Source organism: Haemorhous mexicanus, chromosome 1 (genome assembly GCF_027477595.1).
Source record: "Haemorhous mexicanus isolate bHaeMex1 chromosome 1, bHaeMex1.pri, whole genome shotgun sequence".
NCBI classification, from domain to species: domain Eukaryota; kingdom Metazoa; phylum Chordata; class Aves; order Passeriformes; family Fringillidae; genus Haemorhous; species Haemorhous mexicanus.
In genome coordinates this window covers 28,631,047-28,657,615 of record NC_082341.1, presented here as the reverse complement: position 1 = coordinate 28,657,615, position 26,569 = coordinate 28,631,047, and the positions used below count along the sequence as shown (strand labels likewise).

Below are 26,569 nucleotides of genomic sequence, written 5' to 3'. Positions count from 1 at the left end.
AATGGTGTCCTTATCTACGCTAAGAGCTTTTTCATTTCTTTGAAGTCAGAAGGAAATTAATAATTGCCCTGGAGGAAAATGTATCTTCCTAACTAATTAGCTGTTCGACAAACACAGTTCAATGTTGAAATAATAAGATGCTGATAAACTGAAATGGCAGCCATTCAATCATTGTAAGTTATATCTAGTTGCCTGCCCACAGCTCATCACTACTGTCTGTTTCTAAGTTTATTCCTTATATCCTCTACCACTGAGTTTAATATGATTTTAATTTCCAAATTCTTTTCCAACACTTTAGTCTTTCTTGGACAGTGTATATAATCAGCTGCTATAGCCCAAGCTGGAGTTGCAAATCCAGTTGAAGGTCTTGGGCCATATATTGATGCATGTATTGAATGGCTACAAGATGTAAGGCAAGTTGTCTACACAGAAGTGAATGAACTGAGGCCAACATGCTAAATGAGAGACTTGATTGTGTTTTGGTGTGTAATTCTTTACCTTTTTATTTAGACAAACTAAAAACAGAGTACAACGTATATTTTGCTGTGCTCCGTATATTTAGTTACTACATAGTGATTCCTTGTTCAGAAGAAGGAAAAATCAGCAGTTTTAGAAGTTGTTCTTAAACGCATATTCTCCTTTCCAGCCTGGTCTTGTTGCAGGTATTTTGTCTCCCAGTATTACGGGTGACAAAATGCTTCCTTCTCAATGGCGTGATGTGACTTTTTTTTCCTTTTTTTTTTTTTTCTCGAGCTGCAAATGCTCTTCTAAAGACAGCTCTCAAATTAATTAGAAGCCTTAACTTTCCTTTATAGTATGGGCATGTGCAGCTCACAGAATTGGTTAATAATCTTGTCCACAGGGTGACTTTTAGCTTCTGCCTCGGGATTTACAGCTGAGTATTGTGCTCCAGTTCTATGAGCTTTCAAGACAGCGTGGTGTGGTGTTCTAATATAGGCTCTTTTGATTAGCATGCACTCAGAGCTGAAATGTGGAGAATTTATAAAATAAATTATCAAAGTGTTTTAGGTCATCTGTTTTAGGTCATCACTGTTACTTCGATGTGATATCTGATAGATACTACAGATAGATTGCATGCCGTGGTTTTGGCATAGTGGTGATGTGGGGTTTTTTTGTGGTTTTTTTTTTAGTTTTCAGGTTTTTAAATCTTAGTTTTCTTTGGTCATTGTATAATTATGGACAGAAATTTCCTGGAATGAGAGTTTTGTAAGCAGGGTCTTGAATGCCATAAAGGTTTACAAAATTGCAGTCTAGAAGGACCTAATATTATTATGTCCTTAAAGATGCCCATGTCAATAAACAAAATAACTCTAAGGAATAGTGGAACAACCTTCCTTCAAGTTCCTTAAAAAGAAACCCAAAGCACCAATTTGGTACTCAAGTCACATATTTAAATTTCATCTTGCAAACATTTGAGGATATCTTTGCGTGGTATTGCATGCATTCCATCTGCATGAAGATGAAGATTTGGAGGTCTAGAATAAGATTTATTAAACTTTTTTAAGCTATTTTAGTTCATGCATAATAACCTAAAAATATACTTCTCTCATTATGCAGCTCCATACCCAAATAAGTTATATGCTTCATTTCAAAACAAATATCATAAAAGAAGAAATTATCATACAGAAGTAATCTCAAGTTTTAAGCTGTCATCTGTCAAACTGTGTAGTGATATTAAGCATTTATTAATGAATTTGCAATCCTGTATAATGTATAAGTAAATTGTTGTGTCATGTCATGAAATACATTGATTTAAATAATTTTGTGTAGGAAATAATCCAGAAAAAAAATAATATTTGCAGTTATTGAATAAAAGGCAAGGTGAGAAAAAGCAGTTGGTGCTGTATTTGCCCTGGATTCTGTGTCAGCTGTCAAATTATAAAGAGGCAGCTCTTTAGTAACTATTCATCTGTTTTCACTCTTTCAGCTATGATAGAGTATGGTATTTCTAAATGTAAGTGTTTTGTGTAAAGGAAAATATTCTACCTCTATATAAAGAAAGAATATAAGCAGCTTTTGAGGAATAATGATGTATAGCTTGTTAATTGTAGCTATACAATTAGAAGAAGGCTTTTTAAACAAGATTCTTTGATTTGGCTGAGAATTCAAAGACTTGGAAGATAAAACAAAATAGCTCTCCAGGTATCAGGTATCTCTTTTTTGCTATTCAAAATAATGAAGTCCTCAGGTTTTCTAAGATTGCTAGCTGGTGTTAAAATGATGCTACATATACTTTACAGGGTGTAAATTATATAGTATGACAGCCAAAACCTCAGTAAAGTCCACTTGTGCAGAAGTGTGACAAAGTATCATGCATGTTGTTGTTAAGTGTGACTGCTGCAAGGCAGCATTCCTTGTGAACACCCTGTCCATGCCCTTTGCCATCCCAGCTGTTTGGTGCTGCAGCCTAACATTCTCTTTTTCCAACAGACGCTTCCCACTTTAGGAGGTTTGCTCCCTGAGGTGCGTAGCAGGAGGCATCCATGAACGCTCGAGTACTAACAGTTCATGATATTGTACATTCTTTTTGCTATGAAGTGCATTTTGGGGCTGAAAAAAAAAACTCGAGAGGATATACTGGGTTATTATTTGGAAATTCCTGTTTTATTTGTCAATTACTCTCTGATTTGGAATATGAAATACGTGCAATTGAGTAGTTCCCACCTGGCAGTGGTCTCTCTGGAGCCGGCCTGAATGGTAGATGATCCAGCTAATGAATATTGACTTCAGAGTGTGACTTCAAGGGGGAAAATAAGGCATGAGAAGTGTAAAAAGGGGTGGAAAAAATTCTTGTGGTAAATACTGTTTTGGAAGGTATGTGTGCTGACACATGCCTTCCAAAAAGCTTAATTCTTTAAGCCATCAAAATGTACAATTGCTGTATTCAGTATCTCTGTCAACCTCATGCATGTTCACTAAACAAAATGGTTCACAGATACATTGATAATTTTGAATGCTTTATTTAGTAAGATATTAAAAATAGCACCACTGTTATAGATATATTTCTTAAATTGAAAGATAAATTTTTGCATTTTATAAAACCATTTTTTCAATGCATGTGAAATTTTTCTTAAAATTATTAGAAATTTTAGGCTGTTATCCATTCTTATCTTCTTCTGTTTTTTATCTACTTTCAAAATTAAATTGTTTGCTTCTTGACACTCTCTGATATCTTAGTAATGTTTTGGTTCCCAAAACCAAGATAATTTAGGTCAGACACACCTGGTATTTCATTTATAAAAGAAAGGGTCTGCACAAGAATATTAAAAACAAACAAACAAAAAGAAGGGGGTAAATCTTTTTGCGTTCTATTAACAGATTTATTCATTAGAATTATAATGCAATTCATTACATTATGTCATACAAAGTCAAATCCTCACTAGTGGGACACATATCTAAAAATGATAGGATATATAACTCTAGGAAATCTAGAATCTTTTGTCAGCTTCTTCAGAAAGGTTTTAGAGAGCACTGTTGATAGACATAGTGACATGTATTGTGGTATCATATAAGATGGGTGATATGAAATACTTTATTTGTACTTTCTTCAAAAATTGTCAGTGACGAAAGCAGAGTTTCAATGTTTATGAGGTCAGGTATATCATATTAATAACACTCTAGACACTTCTGTATCATGAATATTCTTTTTTCATTTATGTTACCTGAGATACGTGACCTTATCTTGTATTGTCTTTGTGAATCAAGTGGTGGTTTTACTTATGGGGAAATATAAACCAGAGAAGGAATGGTAATGCAGCATAGGGCTGAGGCCAACTGAGCTTATTTACTGCTATTTGTATCATGCTGCTATTTGTATCACCCCAAAATCCAAAACTTTATTCTGGGTAATCCTTACTGCATTTTACTTGAGTCATTAGTAACTGTGGGTTTGGGCATGGGTCTCAGCAGTGTATAAATACTTTTCCTCTAAATATTAGCATGATATATGCAAGAAGATTTTTTGTGCCACACTTTATAAGTAGGCCTCTTTTGAACATTTTTTTAACCTCTCTAAATGTGCTAACTCAGTGTGCTGAGTCTGTTAATTTTGGTTAATTTTTTCTTTGAATTGTCACATATATGTCCTTTAACTCGAGGTTTTCTTAGACCTTTTCAAATTTTCTCTCTGTCTCTGATTTTTGTTAGAAATCACAATTTTTGCTAGCTTTTTCTCTGCTTTAGTGACGTCTGATTTGATTGTTGAAGATGTTGCAGTATTCATGAGTCAGATTTAGCCACTATGTAAAATCCTATTTAACAGGGTATGATTTCTTTTTATAAAAGGGAGTGACTTTTAAGGATAATTAGTCACAAAGTTGTTTAAAACCTCAAAGCAACTTGAGAAATTTGTAATGAAGTGTGAAGCTTCCTTCATACGGAAGTATCTTACTTGCTGTCCTTGGGACTAACCAATCCATTCTGCAAAACATTTTGTGTTAATTCAAAAATTTTATTTTCTTTGAGTGCCTCATCCTGGTTCTACTTTCTGAAAAAATCATCAAATAAGTAAGTGCAGAGCTGGTGATTTCTTAGGCAGTGATACATACAGTGTTTTTGTTTCTAAGGTTAAGGATGAGGTAAATAGCTCTAATTTCTTCTATTGGTTTCTCTTTAAAGCAGTGATACTGCAGTCTAGAGTCTTGGATCTCTTCTTGCACCAACCAAGTTACTCAAAGCATCCAAGAGCTTTGTTAACTAACCTCTTAGGAATCTCACTGCATACAGACAATTGTGTGGATTCCCCTGTTTTTGTTTTGTTTTGTTTGTTTTCTCAGTGGCACAGGTTTTTCCATTCTTTTATACAAAAGGTGTATAAAAGACTGTCACAGTTCCCCCAAGCACTTGGCTGCCCCAGAATAGCTTAGGATGACCTGGATTACTCTTTGCATCAGATCTGGACTGAAGCTCTGTCAGTCTCACTTAAACTGAAGATGATATAAAAACAGTCAGGGTCCACATTTGTGTTACAAGACACTGTATTAAGCTGGGAGGTATTCCCTTCCTGACAGAATCTGTGTCAGAGCTTCTTAGCAGTAAAACTGCTCCTGAAAGAGTTTCATGGATTAATTGCTACAATGATCACTAAGGCTTTATGGGAGGTAGCACAGAAATGCGTTTGGCCTAGTATGGAATGTAAATGGTAACATTTAATGAACTTGTTACTGGACAGAGTTGCAGGGAATGCAACAATGTCATTCATGCTCCTTTTCTAGTGCAGCAGCTTTGTGCCAGCCCATTCCCATGACTAATTTAAAGCCTCCTTGTACTTGTGTAGTGAGGAAAGCTGCTGGGGTGCAGTTGGGATGGGAGACACTGATTCTGTTTGATAAATATCTGCTGTCTTAATTTATGGTGCATTTTTTGGAAAACCTAAAAGGACATGCTGGGTGCAGTTTATAAATAGAATAAATGAGATACAAAAAAGGAGAATACTTTTTTTCTGTGCAGAGTTACCTGAAATGGCCTGATAACAGTTGAAAATACAATTGCAACAATGTAATACCGAGTTTTTCTCTTTCAAATAACCCATCTCACTGTGCTGTGCTTCAGCATGAAAAGCTGCCAACGGTTTAGAATCTGATGGAGATTCTGGTTTCGTTCTGATACGAAATACATTTTATAAAAAGCTACTCAGCCAATTGATTATGGTTCATTTAGACATGGATGCTTCAGAGTGCTTTACCATTTTCGCAAAATACACCAACTTTTGCTAGCAGTCAGGATAAAATTTTGAAAAATTACTGATCTCTTATCAGTATGCTTATTAAACAATCAAATATATTGTATGATTGGCTTTCAAGTTTCAGAATGGCACCCTGGTAATATCAGATTATCTTTTCACATCATTGCATTAATTTGTGTTGTGACTGCACACTTTTCATCCATCCATTGCCTAGTCATTATGGAATGTCCAGGCACATGGATGGATGTTATGTGAAGTGGCCAGACATTGTGTATTAACTTGATTGAGATCTCATTTTCATTAAAGCAGAGTCTGACATTACTTGCTAGTCAAAAAATCAACTTTGTGGAAGTACAGTCTCAGTTATAGTTGTATAGCCTTATATAATGTGTTAAAATGTTCCCTTTTCTCTTTTCAAGGAAAGACAAGCAACAGTGAAAAAAGAGAAGAGCTGCCCCCAGCAAATGAACAAACTGGGAGAACGGAACAAAATGCAAAGAGCAAATTCTGTCACTGTAGATGGACAAGGCCTTCAGGTGTGATTATTGTTATTTTAATATTAAGCAGATAAATTTAGGTATGAAGAGTGAAATATGTTTGAAATGAAATATACATTTACTCTTACAATATTTCACTTTTACATGATTAAAAAGCCAATAGGTAAATTCTTCCATTGATTCAGGAATCCAGTGATACACATCTGCTTCTCTTGTCATTGTTAGGATTTCCTAAGACAATAAGGGGGAGGGAAGACTAGCTCTAAAACACTTCTGTCATGGGGTGAATAGTTTATTTTGGTATCTGTTTATACTTCATGCAATGTTGTGTAAATTTACATTATTAATCTAAGTCTGTCCTGATAATTGTTAATTATTTGGACCTGTTAATTAATGGATGGAGTAAAGGGTGTTATTTATCCAGGTTTTTCTAAGTTGGGTATTTGGCATATCATCATTAATAGTGGTGAGAAGCAACATGTTTTCATTACTAGCAATATTTGTAATAAAAATGAAAGCTTTCCTTCTTGAAAGAAAAACTGTGTGTGATGAGATGGTGTTATTTAAGGGTGGTAACTTAGAGGCATGCCTGAACCGCTGACTTGTTTCCCTTGAGATATGAGTAGTTTTGAGTGAAATCAATGTCCATATGCTGCTTTATGTCCTCAGGAGTTAAGTTATCATCATGATAACAATGTGATAATCATTTAATATGCATAGTTGTCTGTTCTCTCTATCTTTTGATATGTTGCAGTTGGGCTTCAGTAAAAAGATTCCATTACCATTTATCAATCTCTTTATGCCTCATAGTTATTTCATCTTCTTGTTTCAGGATAGGGAGGTTTATTGTATTGTTTTGTGTTCCAGGTTAGTCAAACATTCTTATTATGGCAACCCAAAGAAGCAAAAAAAATCCAAACAAAACCTGAAAAATCTAAAACCTATCCAGTTACTTGGATGCTCCAACTTGATGGTATAGTTGGATATTAGAGCAATCATTACCCATTGCTTTCAAGAATCTCTTCCTGTACTTACCATTTTCACAGGCTTCGTTGATATCCAGATCCTCTGTAACAAAACATGATACAAAAAATGCTAGAGTCTTAATTGAAAGAAAGCTTAAGTTCTGTCTAATCAGTCACAGTGTGATAAGTTTGTGCTAAAGGAAACACACAGTATTTTCTAACTTTTGGGTGATATCCCTGCAATTCCAGTGAGACAAAGTATTCTACAAGAGCATCTTTGGCATCTCCTTTTGGTTGCAGCACCATGTATCATTATAAATTTTGTGTTTACTCCAAGCATTAGAATACTTATGCTCATTGTTTATTTTCTGCCATTTTTTGTCTCTATTTCCCACTCATGTGATACCTTGCCTAGAATATAATACTTGGTCTACTAAAAACAGCAGCTTTTAGCACCATTGACTCTCCAACACAAAACTTTAAATTATTATGTTCTGCTTTCAGGTCATAAGATTTCCCCTGAATTTTTTAGTGTGTTCCAAAACATGTGCTCTCTCTTGTCTTTCCAAGATGAATCAAAAGCCTGTGTTTCATCCTTGCTTTTCTTTATGACTACTAGAGATGGAGAAAAAGAGAGTGGGGACAAAGATGGTAGAATTATTATTGAATAGATTTGAGGTGTTTTCTGAAGTGCTTGATGTTCTGTAATGACACATTTGTAATGTAGGGCATGACACGGTACCACGGTGATAACATTAGAAATAATTCTGCAGTTATGGCCCTAATTTTCTGATGATACTGTGGTCTTTGTTTTTTGTGGATGGATTTCGTTGATTTTGAATGGCAGGAATCCATCTTAGCATCAAATATTTAATTTTTGATTGGCGTTAAAAATGATAGCCTCTTGTGAATGTAATTACTGTGAAGGCTGAGTGGACCTTTAGGGCTATGCTACTGAAAGGATGGGATCAATGAGAGTGTTAGAGCTTTTTTTCCTCACAGATTGTGTAATTTTTCAGCTCTTTTCACAAATGTGTAAGATGCTATAAATATAACTGGCAATTAATGTTAGTATTTTGCCCAAAGATGGTCTGGAGAAAACATTCTGTATCTGTTCAAAGTATACTACTCTAATTCTCCCATGTCTGGCATGCTACTCTGTTTCTAATACTTTGATTCTGCTGGCATGGTCTCATCTTAACAAAATCTTCAGTGAGCAAGGGTTTTATTTCAGAAAACTTAATCAGTATTAATTATTAACTGCATTTGTTTATGATTAAAGATACAAGGTAAAAAAGCAAAGACCTTGATACTACTGCTGTTAGACCTCTGTTTTCAATATGGGAGAAACTATAAATAAGTCCTCCAACACTTTTTGTTTTTGTTTTTGTTTTTTCTTTTTACTTTAAGTTACTTGTCCTATAACATAATGAAGATTGCCTTTAAATCGTGCTGGATTAGGGCTTGAAAATGTTCACTAATTTAGACTAAATCTTTAGTTGCATTTCATTATATAATAATACCGTATGCTATCTGGAAAAGTAATTTGGAAAAGCTGTAAAAATTTAATTAAAATTTATTTTGGAACTGAGTGGGATACAGACTAGTTATTAGATTTTTTTTTTTTTTAATGAGCCAAACACTTCTACTTGAAATAATCTCATTGAATCTTGAAAGAAAAAGTTTAAAATAGAAAATTCTATCACTTAGCTTTTGTTGAGAAAAAGATCAAGCCCAGACCTTCCTTCCATCAGACAGAGTGAGCAGATAACTTAGTGGCAGTGGAGGTCTGCACAACTTAAAGACAATTAATCATAGTTAAGCACATTCATCTTGCTTCTTTCTAGCTAACCAGCATAATGATCAGGATTATTATTTCTAATTAGAGGAAGTAATAGATCATGTATAACCTTAGGATGAGTCTCATTAATTAACCTGCGTCCTAAGGGATTTCAGTAGGTATTCGATCTCTGTCACAATGAGCACCATTGGTTTACACTTAGTTCACCGGAATAAACACCATGGGAATTGGCTAAATAACTAAAATTGATTAAAACAGTAGGTAAAAATTAAATATATGACAAACTTCACTGTATTCTGCAATTTGATGTATGTTTCAACACACAGCACTTTACTGTGCCAGGTGATACTTAGTTGGTTTCACGCTAAGCTTAATATTGCTGAATTTGTGGACTTTCCCATTATTTTTTCTCTGTATTGCAACAGATTTGATTCTGTTTTTTTTGTGAAATCATCAATAGAGTTGACGCACTAGTGCTTAACATTTCCTACTAAAAGAAAAGTGCTTTTAGATGCCTTGTAGGATTATATGCCTATATCTCTAGTATGCCTGTAAAACTCCTTAGCTATGATGTTTCTCAGGTTCTGCCTTAAATTCTACTCTATGAAATCTTCAAATTTTGTTACTTCAGGAATTATGAATAATGGCTTCGAGCAAGGCCTTTCAATTCGTCATTTTGAAATGCAGATGGTTAAAGCTGCATCTCTGAAGTTGTTAGTGTATGACTTTGGAGATGTTGACTTTGAACTCTAAATATACTTTCAAACATCTTGGAATTTATATAAGTCTAAAAGTGATGCTTCTAAATATTAATAGTCTAACTTCATGGTTTAAAGACCTGTATTAGAGATCATCTGATGTAATTTTTTTGTGTTCAAGTCTTTGGAGTAAAGGCAATGAACACACACATCTCAGAGTATCTGAAAATGCAGACTAACCCAATTACTTAGAATGATGGTGTTAGTTTGTAAAGCCAAATATTAATATGAATGTGTGAAACTTTCCATACACAAAATAATGTAAAAAAATAATGCAGAAGTCATTGTTTCCTTCCTTCTCATCAGCATTCTTTTCCTCAGACTTGCCTTTCTTCCTTATGGTTTCTCTTCTACCTTCTTAAGTTTTTCAGCTTTCTCAGGTGTTTAAAGGAATTCCTTAATGTTATGGTTGCCACATTTTAAAAATTGTGTGATTTCATTATATTTAAAATATTGCAGATATTCATTGCCATAATTAAAAAAAAAATTTGTTAGGTTCAATTCTCCATTATAGCTATAGTTGACCTTCATAGTATGGTGTAATTTCATAGTATAGTGTCATTTCATAGTCCAAAATGCAGTTCAGGTTTTTTATTTTCCTTTTTTTAAAGGAAATTACTGTCAGAGTAATTAATGGATTGTTTGCATTTAAAGTTTTTTTCTCTACTGTGGATATATGTATATATACACGCACACAAATATATATCTGTATATAGAGAGATAGGTTATGTGTGTATATACCTCAGTATTTCAGTGGCATTATTGGTTAAAATGACAACACAGGTGTTAAACAGACAGCATTAAAAGAGAAGTCACTTGCAATTTCTGGAAAATTAATGAAGTGAGGATTATTGCAAATTATGGTATTGCTTCCAGCTGGATTACATAGCATAACATAGAGTTTGCATTAAGCTTTTTGTTTTCTGTCTACTATAGGAAAAAATGAATGCAACACACAGCATTAATGAGTGGCTGTGTTATTCCCTTCTTTTAGATCACTCCAGTTCCAGGCTCTCATCCACTTTTAGTTTTTGTCAATCCTAAAAGTGGTGGGAAACAAGGAGAAAGGTAAGAGTTTTTTTCTTTTTCTTTTTTTTTTCCTCCTCTCTCTTGATTCTGGTCTGTGAAATGTTTAAAAATGAATTTTAGTAGTTTGTGTATGTGGAAAAAATTCAACATTTTATATTGTTATTCCTCACAGTTGAGTATCCTATATCTCTCTACCTGTAAATTCTCCAGTTAAAAACAAGAGTTCGTTCTATAGAATAGGATTGTTTCTAGTAAAAAAAAAAAGTAGCTATATTCAGTGCATGGGTTTGTGTGAGTTGCCATATCTTGTACTAAAACTTTAAAGTGCAGTTTTCTTCTAAGCTATGTAATGATATACAGGCAGGTCAGTAGTTTAAATTAGAAGCAGTTTTCAAGTTTTTAATGTACGATTTGCTTTTTATAGACTTAGTAGTAGAGGCTCTCAAGCCTCTTCATAAGATTTCCTTCAAAGAAACCTTTTGATTTCTGTAAATAGGAAGTATTCTAAAAATCTAGTTGAATTATTAGAGTCCAATCACACAGATTAAAGACATATTAATTTTTACATATGTCAGTAATTACATTGATTTAAATTAAAATGTCTGAGTTTATTAGTTTAAGTGGTAATGTATCAGAGGCCTGATAAAGTAGTAAGGACCATTCTCCTGCTACTCAGGCAGGAATGCTGAATTAGTTTCCTCCTAAACAGACTTTTCAGAGCATGTTAGCATGTTTCAGGATTCCATACACTAACAATGTGGCCATTTTTGACCATCGCATGAACCCCTACATTTTTATAGCCTAGTTCACCATGTCAGTGCTGTAACTTCATGTCTTGAAAAAGATTATGGTCTTTTGGCCAGGATCCAGCTGAAGGTGACACATGTGGATACTGGTGATATGGGTAACGAAAAGCAAAAAAGAAGGGATGCAGTGTGATTCTAAAGCCTGGAACCAAGAAAGTAAAATGCGATTGATCAGCTTTCCCTACCTTCTCCACCCTGTCTCCCTTAGATCACATCTTCCTGTGCCCCTAAAGTAAACTGTCAGAAGGGACAGAATCCTGCAGAGAAGTTGTTAGGGTAATTCTTAAAGCTAAGGAGCATTAACCAAAACTGTATTTGAAAGCTTCTGAGAAAACTGGCTATTACTTGAGGGCTGATTATGTAATCCCTGGACTGGTATACCTACATATCAGCTGGGTGTGTCAAAGGCAGTTAATGATCTAAAAGATTAGTTCTAAGCAGTTTCAAGAACATGCCTTTGCAATTGGAACAAACCAGTGTTGAGCCATCCTGAGTTTTTGTGTTTCAGCTGCAGTAGCAGTGTGAGGCAGCCCTGGTCTGCTGTGCAGCCAGGGGTCTGGTGGAAGGTAATCTGCGTGGGCACTCAGCTTGGCTTTTATAGTACCAATATGAACTGAGTAGATCAGTGATCCAGTCTGCAATTATGCAGGTGAAAGGCAGGTTAGAGAGCTACACTTACACAGTTAGTTATAGCCTAGAAACAATTTAATGAAATGCTGTTTCACAGCTTTCAATTCCCAGCTCATAATTGGTCTCAAGTGTTACTATTTGAATGGGCTTAATGCAGCAGGGATATCATTTAATGTTAGATATTCTCCAGTGTAAAAGCAAGTTTAAAATCTGATCCCCATCTCAAGCTTCTATTCCACTTCATGTATTACAGTCTAACACTTCTCAGGTTATGTCAATGAAACTGTTACTGAGGCCAGACAGATCACAGGAATTATTCGAATTTTAAAAATGGATGCCCTATACACACTTCATTCACTAGCACCATTATTCTCAAGTGTCATTGCACAATTAACTGTATAGCATGAGGGCAAGCACCAGGAGCTGGGTATAGTGAATTGTAAGAACCTCTTAGATTGGCTTTGATACCACATGTACACAAAATGTTAAATTACATACTAATGTGTCAAGGTTGCACTCAATATATCTGTTTTAAGAGAAGGTCAACTGCATAGTCATGTAAACATATCTCAGGTCATTCACCATTAGGAGATAATATCTCATAGTTAGATCTAAATCCAGATTCAAACAGGTTGAAGAAAGTCCACATATGAACTATTTGTTGAGAAGGGGTTTGCAGTCCATTTTTGAGGTGTCAATTTTTCATATCAATGGCAGGAGCAGAAGTATAAAATAAGGATGCTAAGAGTGCCTGTTAGTTTGAATATTCAATCTAAGTGATGAAAACATTCTCAGGAGAAATATTATTGAACTTTTTTCATTTTCCTGGGTTTTATCTGTCTGCTTTACAGTCAGTAGCCAGAAAGAAATTCCCATATATTCCCTACCCTCCAATTATGTGGCAGTTATATGTTGTGGAGAGTAAAATCACAGGACATTTCAAGACATAAATTACTTTGCAAAATGCACAGTTATGGTGATTCACAGATTTCTTCACAGTTGGAAGGGACCCACAAGGATCATCAAGCCCAACTTGAAATTAAATGGCATTCAAGTCAGGATTTTTGATTACTGCAATTTTTTAATCTTGTCAGGTTCTGGGAGAGTAGGACTAGAGGATACCTGTAACAAAAGTAAGATTTTTCACAGCAGTGAGGGGAAAAAAAAAGACAGCAAAACAAAACCACAACCTTCTAATTTTCGTAGAACAGAATTTCATTATCTTCATTCATTCAGATTAAGAAAGTCTTCTACTGAAAACTATGCCCCAGTTTTTACTTAGGATTGTCTGTATTTGAGAAGTCACAGTGAATAAAGACAAGATTTCTAATTGACTTTCATTGAACGTAGAAAGGTTATTGCAGATTGTCAAGACTCCTGCGTTCCCACAGTTCCCAATACAAGATTTTGTGCCTTACCATATGGTAACCCAGCCCATTTTATTGCCTTATTCTTGGAGTGAGTTTGTGCATCTAACTGAAAACCAGTTGAATAAATGCACACCCCCCAGTAATAAATGGTCATTTCCTCTTCTATTTTGTAATTTTTTTCAAATCTCTCAAATGCAAAAGAAAAGAACTCTGAGGGTTCATTAAAGGGTAGAAGAAGTTTGGTTGTTTAGTTTTTACTTTTTAAATATTCAAACAGAGGGGTTGCGGGAAACAAATAGATATGTAGAAAAAGTGCATTCAGAACACAAAAATATGTTCTCTACAACCATATCTTATTAATACATTTTGAAACTATCATTATGTTAGAAATCCAGTTTTTCAGAACGTGTAGTGATAAATGTATTCTTTCTGAATATGTTTCTGTTTTAAGGACCAGTGCTATGACTTTCAGATATAATTGCAAAATAAAGAATTATGCCAATAGCCCCATTATATTTTCTTCTCTATTAGGAGGTTAATAATGGCCCATCATGTGACACTCCAGTGTATTTGCAGTTATTTGGACTTGAATTATTTTTTAATAGACAATGCATATGTTTGTAATAGAATAAAAATATAAGTCAACGTTTATTAAGGAGAAAGTAGAAAAATAGAATTAGAATTGATTACTTTAAGGATTTCATATACTAGAAATGGATTTTAACTGAGCATGAGACTGAATAGGAGTTCATCAAACCCAGGCAAGTGAATTCCTCAGGCTGTATCACACCATAACTAATTTTCAGTGGTTGTGCATGAAATGGGCAGGTGCAGTTAATTTCATCAAAAAAAAAAAAAAGCTGAACATCCTATTGGTTTGGGATGTCTGCATTTGTGATCTGACTAATCAAGGCAGTAGTTTTCAATAATCTGTGTACAAAAGGGGTATATATAGTACACCATTCACAAAATGGTTTCTTTCAACAGAAAGAATAGACAAGCATTTAATGCTTCTAAAGGCTGTTGTTAAGGGTAATGTTTCTCACATAAGAGTCCTTCTAAATCATGCTGTTGTTTTGCCATACTCATTACTTTGATTTCCACTTCCCCATTTTCCAGTTTATTTGCCTGACCAGAGGGTGAGTTTACACAATTGTTTCCTTGACAAATGTGCTGTTGGATGCACTGGAGATCAGCTTCCGTACACTCACGTTTCCTGCTGACTCCACGTTTAGTGTCTGTGCAATACAGGTTGATGATATTTTTAACCTTTGCTGTTTTCAAATAACTTGGGTTCATAGTAGCTCTTCCCTTCTCCCCTCCAACTAATCTGCCTTTCTAAGCTTTCATTTAGCATTGAGAAGAAATGTAAAAGCAGTTTCAAATGTTCTTTTTCAAATACAGTATGTCTGAAAGAGCGGCTAACTAGCATTTTTTTTTATTTTGGAGAGGAGTCCTTGACTTCTTCCTTGTCTGACATCAGGGTTAAATTAAGCCCATATTAACCACATCTTTAATCGCCCCTAGAAGACTGAAGATGCATCCACAGTTGTGGCAGAAGGCATTGCGATGGCCAGCTTTTTTTCCACAGTGTAGTCAACTTTATTGCCAGTTTTGAATTGCCAGCTAGTTTCTGGCCATTTATTTTCTCTGTTCTCCAGAAGACAGCTTAATCTAACTCAGCTCAAGGTACACTCAAAAGTATTTTCTTCAGCAGATGAGCTGTTTAAAGATGATGCCAGCTCCTTTGGCCACTCCTGAGATAATTTTCTGCCTCCTCAGTTATTATAGCAAGTATTTTGAGGTTTTTATGAGATAATGGGCATAATTTAAATATGCCCATTATCTAATATATCCACAAAACTTCTCTGTGGATTTCTGTTTTAAATTGAATCCTTTTAGTTTCCAGATCACAGAATAACCCCAAAAGTAGTTACAGAAGCACAGCTGTTTGTTGACAAGTGGTAATTTCATAAACTGGCTTCATTCATGAAATTGCATTTCATCACAAAAATGTCTTTTAGGGCATTTCCCACCACACCACCCCACCTTGTGGTCTTGTCAGCACAAATCTCCAGTCACAAGGAAACCACATCCAGTTCTTTCCCCCCATGTGGAAGCAAGGCATTCAGAGCCACGTCAGTGTCACTGTTTAGTACTGTAGATGCAAAACTGGAAGGCTGAGTTACTGTCCCTTTTCTTTAGCTTCCCTGTGTCACTCTGTTAGGTCTGTGTACGGCTCAGTGTGAGAAAAACATTTGTAAACAGTTTCTAACTTTTTTTTTTTTGAGAATGTATGAATAGAAATGAGCCATCAATTTATTAATTTTACACAGACTAGAAGACATAAATGTGTTTAATAACTTAAAGCTTGATATGTCATTTGCAGTGAGTCATGGAGTTATTAGCAGGTACTGATGTTCAGCTGGTAGTCATGAATGGTATGCACTGAGTAGAGTACAATTCAGCATAATCTCTTCATTATTACAGGGAGCTTCTTGGTTCTAAGTGGAAAAACCAGGCCTCCTCTTTATTAAGAAGGCTTTTATAGCATTTCACTGTTACCTGAGAACAGCGCTGTGAATGTAGGTAATGGTTAGTATGTTTTGTAGCACCAAACTTTAGGAAAATAACTCTTAGACCTTTGGGACTTCATAAAAATACTGTTCATTAACTTCTTATGATCAGCTACACAAATGAAATTAGCACCACTTTTGACCAGATTAAATTCTACACATCTCTGAGAAGCAAATCACACATACTAACTAGAAAACTCTTTTTACCTTTGTGAAATGGGAATACGTATATTGTGTTGTAAATCCATTGTCAAATGTCTAATAATCATCGTCACAGTCATCAACAATGATGTGTGCATACTTGTGAAATGAAACTAGTAATTTGATACTTTTTCTGTCAGGAATAGCATCAGGAATATATTGTGTGAGTGTGCTTGAATAAAATGCTTGATGAAACTGACATCACTAAATAATTGAGAAGTTAAGAAAATACTCCAATTGGGCAGTTTTTCAGATAATTTTGAATTTGTTTGTATTCAGTATTTTTTACACACTTGCTTTCCAGCTACCCTGATAAATTATGCATTTCTATTAAAAAAAAAATTTTTAAAAAATCCTTGAATGTGCATGTAGGTTGTGTCTAGACAGTTTTATTGTGCTGTATTTGAAAACGTGGACATTTTAACCTAGAATTCAGCTCTTATTATGTTTCTATTTCATTTAAGAGATTATAAAGGAAAGAAACAATATTTCAATGAAAAAATAAATGCTTTCCTAAAAACATTAAAATATTAATTATTTTAAGGACAGAAACAGTAAAATTAAAACCAAGAGACAGGGGTTTATAATTTAAACTATTGCCATACATCCCAGGTGTATATTTATTAATTCTCAGCTCCAACTCTTTTGTGTACTTTCTTGGTTCTGTGTGAGAAAAGAACCACTACTGCATTCCAGTCAATTTAGGAAATTACATTTCTAATACTTGTAATGGAGAAACGAAATCTCTGTCATACTTTTAGGGCAAGTAAACTCAGATTTCTAAATTTACACTTTAGAAGAAATAATTTCTGAGGGTAGGACAGAAAATGGGGTCCCATGTGGGACAGGGCAGTGCTTGTCATGTTGTATCAATAAATTCCTTCCTATTATTCAGATAATTTTAAAATAATTGTAATTTAATACAACAGTGCTTAAAATATTTTTTCATTTTCTTCTCATTCAGATGTAATCCTGAGGAAATATAGTCGACCACAGTTTTTTTTTTATCAGAATGTTTTCTAGTCTATGTGGACATTTTTGGTGGGTGGCAAAGCCAATTAGCTTTTGCAATTAATTATATCTGTAGTTCTGTGTTTGCTATAAATTTCAGGAAGAAATCTCTCCTTTGCCATGGAGCTACTTTAATACAAATCAATATGCTTTCCAAAATGCTTTTTTGATTCACCTTTTGTTATGTAATTATAGCTTTTTATTGTATTTTGTTTCTGTCTATACACAGCATTTGAAATGTAAATAGCTTGTAGTACTTCTGTCTCAACTTTATACCCCACAATACACTCTATGTATGAATTATAATTGCTGTGTTCAAGTATTTGACTTTTTGTATGAGATCCTGCAGTTCAAATAATTGTATGCTCTAACTTCTTTAATTCTTTTATATGAAAGGTTTTTAAAAAATTCCAAACATGTAAGTAAATATTTTCTCCTTGTCTCTTTTACCTCTTCAGAATTTATAGAAAATTTCAGTACCTTTTAAATCCTCGTCAGGTTTATAGTCTTTCTGGAAATGGACCAATGCCAGGGTAAGTCTACAGTTAATATTATTACCAGGAACTCATTTAATAAAATACTGTATAATCAAATGAACAGACTGAAGTACATATAGCATGTTTGGAATGTATCAACACTGCAATTCTCTGAATGGCTGCAGAAATGTATAGGTATTATTTGTTTACCTCTACAAGTATAGCTATGTCTCAGATGTTTTGCTGAAAACCATGTATTATTCTATAAGAACTGTGGGATAAACTTAATTCTGCTTCCAGCTTTAACTGCCATGTCAGCCGCCTGAGTTCTTGCCGGTTACTTGGGTTGCAGATGTCAGCAGCCTCGAAGACTGACCAGCAAGATATCCATTTCTTTTGCATACATAAACACACATGTGCACTTGCATGGGTGTCTGTAATATATTGGTGACTGCACACTTCTTAACAGTTACATGATCTTGAAAAATAGTGGCTGGAAAACTACTCTCCAGGCTGGGTTGTGCTGGCAGCGACTTGTAATGTGGACCAAAGTGCTCTCTGAACCAGCTGGCATTGCAGTCCCTTGCTTAGTGTGTGTGCTTCCTCCCTGATTCTTCTTAATTTGCATTCCTGTGAGGATGGGAGAATTACAGTGTATCAAACACCAACCTTTGCCACCTGATATTGTCTCCTTTATAAGTGCTTTGGTAGAAGAAAATTGGAGCAGCGCTAAATATCTGCTCTGTATGTTATTTTCTATGTAATGGGTGCTATTTACTTTTGTCACTGATAGATAAAATTTTACATCAGTGAAAAGAGTTGCAGAAGGAGGCATATGTTCACTGATGTTAAGTTTACACTGTTGTTTGAATATTTTTCTTTTAAATCTTTGCATTTTTTATTTGTTTAGACCTTTACATTGGTGAAAGTGAAAAGCAACATTGATGAAAGTGAAAAGCGTATTGGGCTCAATGCTTTTAGAAGTTAATATATTGTGCACTGCAGTATAGCTAATGTTAGCCTGCTAAATGGTGCAAAACTAGCCCAAAAAATTGAGATAATGACATGCATGATTTCTTTCATGCATGTGTCTTGTATCTGAAGGCTAGTGCTGTTTTTATTACTCAAATGAAATTTGTTGATTTTGTGCTATTCTTGGCATGTATGAAAAATGTAAGTATTCTTAGTTCAAAGAATAAGTAGACTAGAAGAATTAACTGAGACAAAACTAGTAACTGATACTGTTTTACATACAGTATAATAGAAATGCCATGCTAGAAATTGAGAGGATGATTTTAAAAAAGAAACTGAATTTTTTTTTTCATAGTCATCTTATTTCTTTGAAATTAAAAAGAAAATTCAGTCTGCATTTCTGTTCATAACTGACTTAGTTTTTGTGAATCTTGCTATGTGAAGAAAAATGCATTTTAAGGCAGAGGCACAAGAGGGCAGTATTACGTTCAAGCTGAAACCCTGCACTGAAGCAATTTAAACATTTGTCATTTGAACCAGGACAGTGTTTTTCAGAAAATGTTTTCAATTTCACTTTCTATTAGAAATCGAAGTAGTTTTAGTTCAGAGTCACTTAGAAGAAAATTCTAATTAATTTTCAAACAGGTGCTGCTTGTTTTGGTATATTTTTCATGCATTTCACTGAAATGAGTAATCCTAAATTTCCAGTTTGTCTCCTGCCATCACTTATTGCCCCTAGCAATACTTTGAGGGTTGCACATAATTTGGCCCTTAAGTGAGAAGTTGAATAAACTCTGGTGTTTCACTTACCAGTACTTGTTTTCTGTGAGGGCTGAGTTGCCTAATAAAACCTGCCTATTCATCCATCTTTCCACTCGTTCATCCATCTCTATAATGCCAGTTATACTGGATTTTCAATCCAAATTTTATGTTTATTTAATTTTCTCATATTACATGTAAAATTTAGGTCAAAATGGAACAGATTTGGGTACTTTACTGTGCAGAGAAAAGCAGTGTATTTCTTCATCCCAGTAAGTGATTTAGTAGAAAGGGATAAACATAATGTATATTTATTTTAAAGCATTTATGATTACTGTGATACATTTCAGTTGACCCTGTTTTGAGATGTGATTTTTTTTTTCCTTTCAATTACTATTTTCAGTCATGTTTACTCAACCTAGAGAATATCTGTAGTATTAGCTAAGAATTTGCATTTTTTTTTGTTAGAGCCAACCTGTCTGCTTTAACCCATAGGTTAATGTTTTTAATTTTTGATGGTATTTTTCTCATAGGCTGCCATAATCAGGCAAAAAGATAACTTTCACAAGTTTTGTAACTTGTGTTCCAAACATCGGTGGCTGACATGAATTGATATTTCCAGTTAATTTTTGTTTAAAAATCGATGTATTCCCATTTCAATGGGCAGAGAGAGGGAAAAAAGATCTAGGAGACTAAGAAAATTGCAGATCTTAGGGGTGCTGAAACTGGTTTGGCTTTTTTTAATGGTCAGCAGCTTAATTGCTATGTCTATTGCTCTACCTCTTTAGTGGGATAACCATGTTCTTGCAGAGAAATGCTTTGGAAAAAAGGACTTCAAAATAACAACAAAAACACCCCCAAACCAAAACACAACCCCCTAAAACCACAAAAAAAGCCTCACCTTTCATAATACCATTTATTCTATATTTTTCTATAACTATGCTGGCATACAGCAGGACAACAGAAAAATATTTTGAGGAAGATGACAACGAATTTTAGTATCACAACGTCAATGTACAATTACTGAAGTACATGTGTGTGTTGCCTGCTTTCATAATTGATGGGGTGGTACATGGGGAAGTGCAGGAACAGTAGCAATGACATTTCTTGCAGCTTCTTTTCCTGCCTGAGCTAGGGTTTTTGGAGCAGTTTATGGCAATACACGTGATGTACATAGTCTGTATAAAAAGATGTACATGATGCAAATAAACCTCATGGCGGTGACTCTTGCACTGATTCCTTTCCAGCAATGGAGACCTGCTGCGAGGCCTGAAAATCAAGAATCTCTAAGCCAAAGGGCAACAGCACACTTTAAACATGGGTATAATAATTAATGGTTTAGGCATTCTTTAATTGGCAGTAGAGGGATATGAGTGAGCTGGAAAAACCTTGTAAGCTCTGCAGCTGAACACAGGCATAAAAGGTACTCCACAGTTACAGACTGCCACAGTTAACACAGTGACTAGAAAATTGCTGGGCTGATGCATTGTGTAATTTGTGCCTGGCACCTGTGTTTTTTGCCATGAAAGGAGTTTCCCTGTTTGGTTGTTACATCTCTATAGGAGTCTTCTACTTCTGACAACAACTGTTATTGTGGATTTAATGATCTTGAAGAATCTGAAATTCAGTTATTGTTCACCTCACAGAGAGGTAAATAATAGCAGGATGAATAGCAGTCGAGCCACAGAGCCACAGGACTCTCTAGAGAGGTCAGCGTTTCACAAAGTGTCCCTCTGAAAAGGCCTCTGTTCCCTAAACTTCTATTATTTAAAATGTCTAATTTATAGTATTCTTATACTCAATTATAGAAATTATATCCACAAAAGTCTTATTTCTTTGTAACTTCCATAAGCATTTAATTTGGAGAACATCTATTTTTTGAATTCTAGCTGCAAGTTTGCTCCAACAGGCCTTTCTAAATCTTAAATTCTGCCCACTTAAAAGATGTCTAAGATAGCAAAGCTGAATCCCTGCAACTCTAGACTGTAATTCAGTTGGGAATCTACAGCATCTGGGCTTTTTTACCTTCAGAAAGCAATAGGTCTGTTTTGAAAATTACACTATTTTCCTTAATTATTTGAATTGATTGCTAGAGCTTTTCTTTGCTGTTGGACATTTGTAATACCTAGAGTATTCTAGGAAGGTATATGCACCAAGAATACTTTTAGAAGATAATAACCACATAGTTATTTTCTTTTGAACAAAATATTGGATCTGGTCCATATTTTCTTGGAAGAATTACATTTTTGCCAAAGAAGGGCAAAGCCAGCAATGGTGGGTTGGTTGTACTCTAATGATAAAAATTATTTTTGTACACCCCAAAGCAGTAGTACTTAGAATCCACCATTCATACATGAGTCTTAAATCCTGAATTTAGAGATGTATTTTAAGCAGCTGTTTAACAATATTTTTGCTTCTATGACATCTGTGGTGTTGGCACCTGAAACCTATGTTGAGATCCACTAGTGGATTATTCTTTTTGGCAGTAGGAAGTCTTAAATTTTGCTTCCACTGTGATGAGTGAAGAATGCTGAATGATTTCATGCATTGCTGTTATGCCACCTTGTATGGCTGAGTACCTGAAGTTCTGCATAGTGCACTGCTTTTGGGTATAAGAGCAATAGTCATGTACAGGTAACTAAATGGAAAACATTGCAATTTATGTTTTCATTCCTGTGAGTAAAACTTTTGTTTTATGCTAATAAACTAAACTAATTACATTGAAAGTATTTATTTTAATCTTTCTCTGAACAGTTGTATAAGAATGTGTATGTGTTTGCCACCTGTGCATAAATCAATTAACTGCATGATGCAAAATCAAATAGTTATGTCCTCTAGCATTGGTATTTTATACATAAATAGATGCCCTGCATTCCTATGGACTTGATGAGGTGATTATGAAAAACTGAATTAGAGTAATATAAGTAGCTGAAAACAGTTGCCTTCTTTCAGGTGGAAATTACTGATTTATCAGCAGAAACTCAGCTACTGCCTTTGAATCTTGCTTCTGGCAAAATAGAATAAAATTAGATTGGTGTTGATCACTCTCAGTGTTTCAAATTTTTCCAAGAAAATAGGATAAAATTTTCTATTCTAGATTTTTAACTTAGGCTGGCATTGCAAAAAATCTTTACAATTATTTCAATTTTTTTTTTTAGTTTCACTTTAAACCACTTCACTAAGTTCTTCTCCAGCAGTTTTTTTTTATTCTTTTCAAACCATGTGAAAAATGGTAGATAAAAAGTAACAGGTGTTATTAAAACACTAATTGAATACAATTTTCTTGGTAAGCAATACTGACTTTCTCCCTAAAAATCGCTAAAGAAATGTGTCAAATTCTTTCTGTACAATTGTAACACTTACTGAGTCTGAATGAAACCTTATAAAACAGAAAACTGTGTTCCCTTCCCAACTCCTAATGTAGGCTGCACATTCTAATTCAATGAATAAGATTTATTTACATATATAATTATATAACTATATTTAATTTTATAAATTAATTTGATTTTATAAATATTTATATCTACTATAGTATATTTATATACACTGCATTTATACATGCAAATATACACTGTAACATGCATTATTTTTGTGTATTTTGTGTGATAGATTTTTATATAATGTGAGTATAATTTTTATATTTAAAATTATAAAAAGAAAAGGTTATGTGAATTTAGTGCTGTACTACTTTGCTTGGAAAATTCTCTGTCTGTGAATATAAAAAGCCTCAAGGGAAATTCAAATGCAGCTTTTTAAAAATGTTTTTAATAATATGGTTTCACCAGATTTTTCAGTCCCCCATTTTTTTAAAAAGTTACACTTTTTTGATGGAGATTAACTATACAGTCAAAACAAAAGGATCTTTGTTATATATGTGGTGAAGAAGCTTGTTTATAGAAAGAGACAGAGGTTTAAGTCTATATTCTCCCAGTCTGGAGCAATGCTAAAATCAACCCTGTGCTTTTGGTGCCGTTTTGGTTGGTTCGTTCTTTCCAGACTTTCTTTTCCGTGAGGTAGAAATGCTGAAATACTTAGAAGTGAGTACCCTGCCATCATCTCCAGGCTATAATTTGACTTTAAATTAAGCTGGAATACTGTCAGTGTAGGAAGCAGTGTAATTACACCTGGTGACTCTCTGCTAACCCAACACATTGGCTTGCAGTGGGAATACTGGTGGCAGGAGGTGTTTGTTTCTATGCCAGGCTATGAGAAGGGATGGACATGCACACCTGTGGGGCAGGGCACATCTCAGTGCCTGCCCTTGCAGTGCTGGGAGGGGACTTCCAGCAGTGGATCTTTTAGCACATACTCTTAATAGATGTGTTCCCCACATGTACCCAGTCAGATTTGGCACATGACGTTTTGGGTCACAGGTGATCCTACAGCACTTCTCCTGCAGATATGTGAAGTAGAACATAAAAGGGGTGAGGAGGGCAAGACAACATTAATACAGTGCAAGTAAGCATCCTTCAGGAATTATGTTTGCACTTGAAATTGCTTGAGAGCTGTTCTGAGCAAAGAAAATTACAGGGAGTGGGACATGTGATGGGCTTAATTCTATACAACTTGGCTAAAATTGAAATTCTGGTCAAAAACTAATAGAACAAGAAGTTGTCCTGTCTGTTATTCTACACATTACAAAACTTTTTTTGTTCATTGTGTTTTTAATTTCCTTCTCCCATTCTTGCTTTTTTACTCTGTAGTTTTTCATGTGATGATTTTATCAAGAGGTCCAAAAGAATTACAAAACTTCCTAAGGACAGAAACTTACTCTCCCTGCAGCCTTACAGTTTCATATGGGAAACAGCTGGAATTAAACACCTGCCGGCTATTGTCTGTATTTATTTGCATTCAGGAATTTGTTTAAAATATATTAGTTGTGCATTTATTGGGAGATTGCAAACTGGATATCAGTTCTGGTGACTAGAGTATCCATATCTATAACACTAATGAATACAATATATGTGAATGAACATACACATACATACATAGTAATATGACAAAATTACTGGAACTTTTTTGTCTAGTGACAGTTTATGTGTAAGGACTGATTTCAGCATGTGTCAAAAGCAGTCCTGAACTGATGCTTTCAAAATACTGAACCTTAGCGTTGTTTTATATATCCTCACTTTCCAGCATTATGCAACTTAGTTATAGAAGGAAGTGGATGAGGAGGTGGTGGTACTCCCTTCATGGATATGCAAGCAGAAATAGCCAGGCAAATATTGCCAAAGATATTTTACTTTTACAATACAGTTTTTAGGATGATAGAATGAGGATCTTCAATCTGATGCTTTCTCATTTTGTATTAAACCATGAGGCAGAGTTATTTTTACCAACTGCTGAATGTTCAGCTTAATATGTACCAGTGTTCTACCAGAAGTGTAAAGTTTTCATATAACTTTATAGAAAGAACTTCACAAATAAATGTTACGGCTAATACATTTAGACAACTTACTTTTCTGTCTTGAGAGACTACCTATCCATTTACAACTCAGTGAACAAAGAATGTTTTTTGACGATAGTCAAAACAAGATTTGAAGTCAGACAAAGATTGGACCAACCATCAGATCCAAACTTTTTCTACTGTTAGTGTACCATATTAATACTTGAATCATTAATTTTCTTTGAAATTTTTCAGATAATACTGAGAATAATGAATAATAATGTTGGATTTTATCTGTCTAAAAATTAATAGATAAGCAGAAATTATTTTTAATTTAAGTAATCATTTTTTACTTTCTATTAAACAAAATGTCTTAAGCTATAACATGTTTTCATAATGCACAATTATATTGATCATAATTAGATATCTTCACTTACTCCTTTTAGGTTAAATTTTTTCCGAGATGTTGCTGAGTTCAGAGTACTAGCATGTGGTGGAGATGGAACAGTAGGCTGGATTTTGGATTGCATAGGTAATCTATAGCCTTCACAAAGTTTTGCTTGCCTTGTGGTTTTCATTTGAATAGTTTTCCTTATATACCAATGCATGGATACATCAATTTCAAACAGCAGCTTGTTCATGTAAATTTTTGAAATGTGTTAGTTTGGGACATGATTATTTTTAAGGGTGCTCAAATAGGAAAAGTTATTTAAAAACTCTAGACAAGTTCAGCGTTTCTGGATTTCCTGAAAGCAAGATATCTGAATGAATCTATTTTAATTTCAGTTTAAAGTCTGTTCTCCAACTGTATCAAACCCAACTTGCTAATTTTAAGAAAATTTAATTTAGCTCACTTGCTTTTTTTAGTTACCAAGTTTTTGTTTTTACTCAATTATCCCAAAATGAAGATAATGTATTAAGAGGTATTTCAGTTTTGGAGTTCTTTCGGTCAGTTGTCTGCGAAGTCCTCTGTAAAAATCATAAGGAAGGCCCTCAAGTCTAATTATTACAGACTTAATATACTTAATCTTCTCAAAAATTATTAAGGAGAATGTCTTCCACATCACATGATCATTTATTTGGTGTTAGACTGCAGAGAAAAATACTGGGCATATGTTACAGTGGAAATAAGGAAGTGGATCAAGAAAGGTCAAAAGACTCAAGTTTTAACTAAAGTGTTTAAAAGTGTGTGCTTTGTGGGGGACCAGAAAACTTCACTGAAAAGTAAACTTGATGTCATGAAGGAATGGTAACAAAGGAATATTTCTAATCTTGGCTGAAAAAGTCTTTTGCAAATGCAAGCTACTACAAGTAGCTCTCAAATAGCTTTCAGAGTCATAAATTATTGTACAAAAACATCAAGTGCATTGCCTAAACTTGGAAGAAACAAAGTTTTGCAGCTGTTTATTATGTTGACACCTTTTTCATGAGATCTAAAATGTCATGCAGTTATTTTCTCTCCTAGTAATATACTATGTTCTGCAGCATCTTTTGTGGTATAGAACTAAGAAATTACTTCCTGGGGAATCCATGAACCATCTTTTTTCATAGGTGCAGAAAATATATTTTCAATGCTGCCTTTTAGGTGGCAAAAGGACTTTAGCATAAAAAGTGTAAGGGTACGCCTG

At 34.4% G+C, this 26,569-nt stretch overlaps 1 protein-coding gene across 3 annotated transcripts in view; it reads left to right on the top strand.

Annotated features, from left to right (window-relative positions):
• Positions 1 to 26,569, top strand: part of DGKB (diacylglycerol kinase beta) — a 330,173-nt gene that overhangs the window by 109,748 nt on the left and 193,856 nt on the right. For 2 of the 3 annotated variants that reach the window (XM_059844065.1, XM_059844057.1), the window contains 4 exons: positions 6,124 to 6,240; positions 10,720 to 10,793; positions 17,807 to 17,881; positions 25,388 to 25,473. In XM_059844065.1, coding sequence (XP_059700048.1) covers positions 6,124 to 6,240; positions 10,720 to 10,793; positions 17,807 to 17,881; positions 25,388 to 25,473 — 352 coding nt within the window. Of the gene's footprint in view, positions 1 to 2,451; positions 2,485 to 6,123; positions 6,241 to 10,719; positions 10,794 to 17,806; positions 17,882 to 25,387; positions 25,474 to 26,569 lie in introns of all 3 variants that reach the window. The other variant, XM_059844048.1, reaches the window with a different exon arrangement.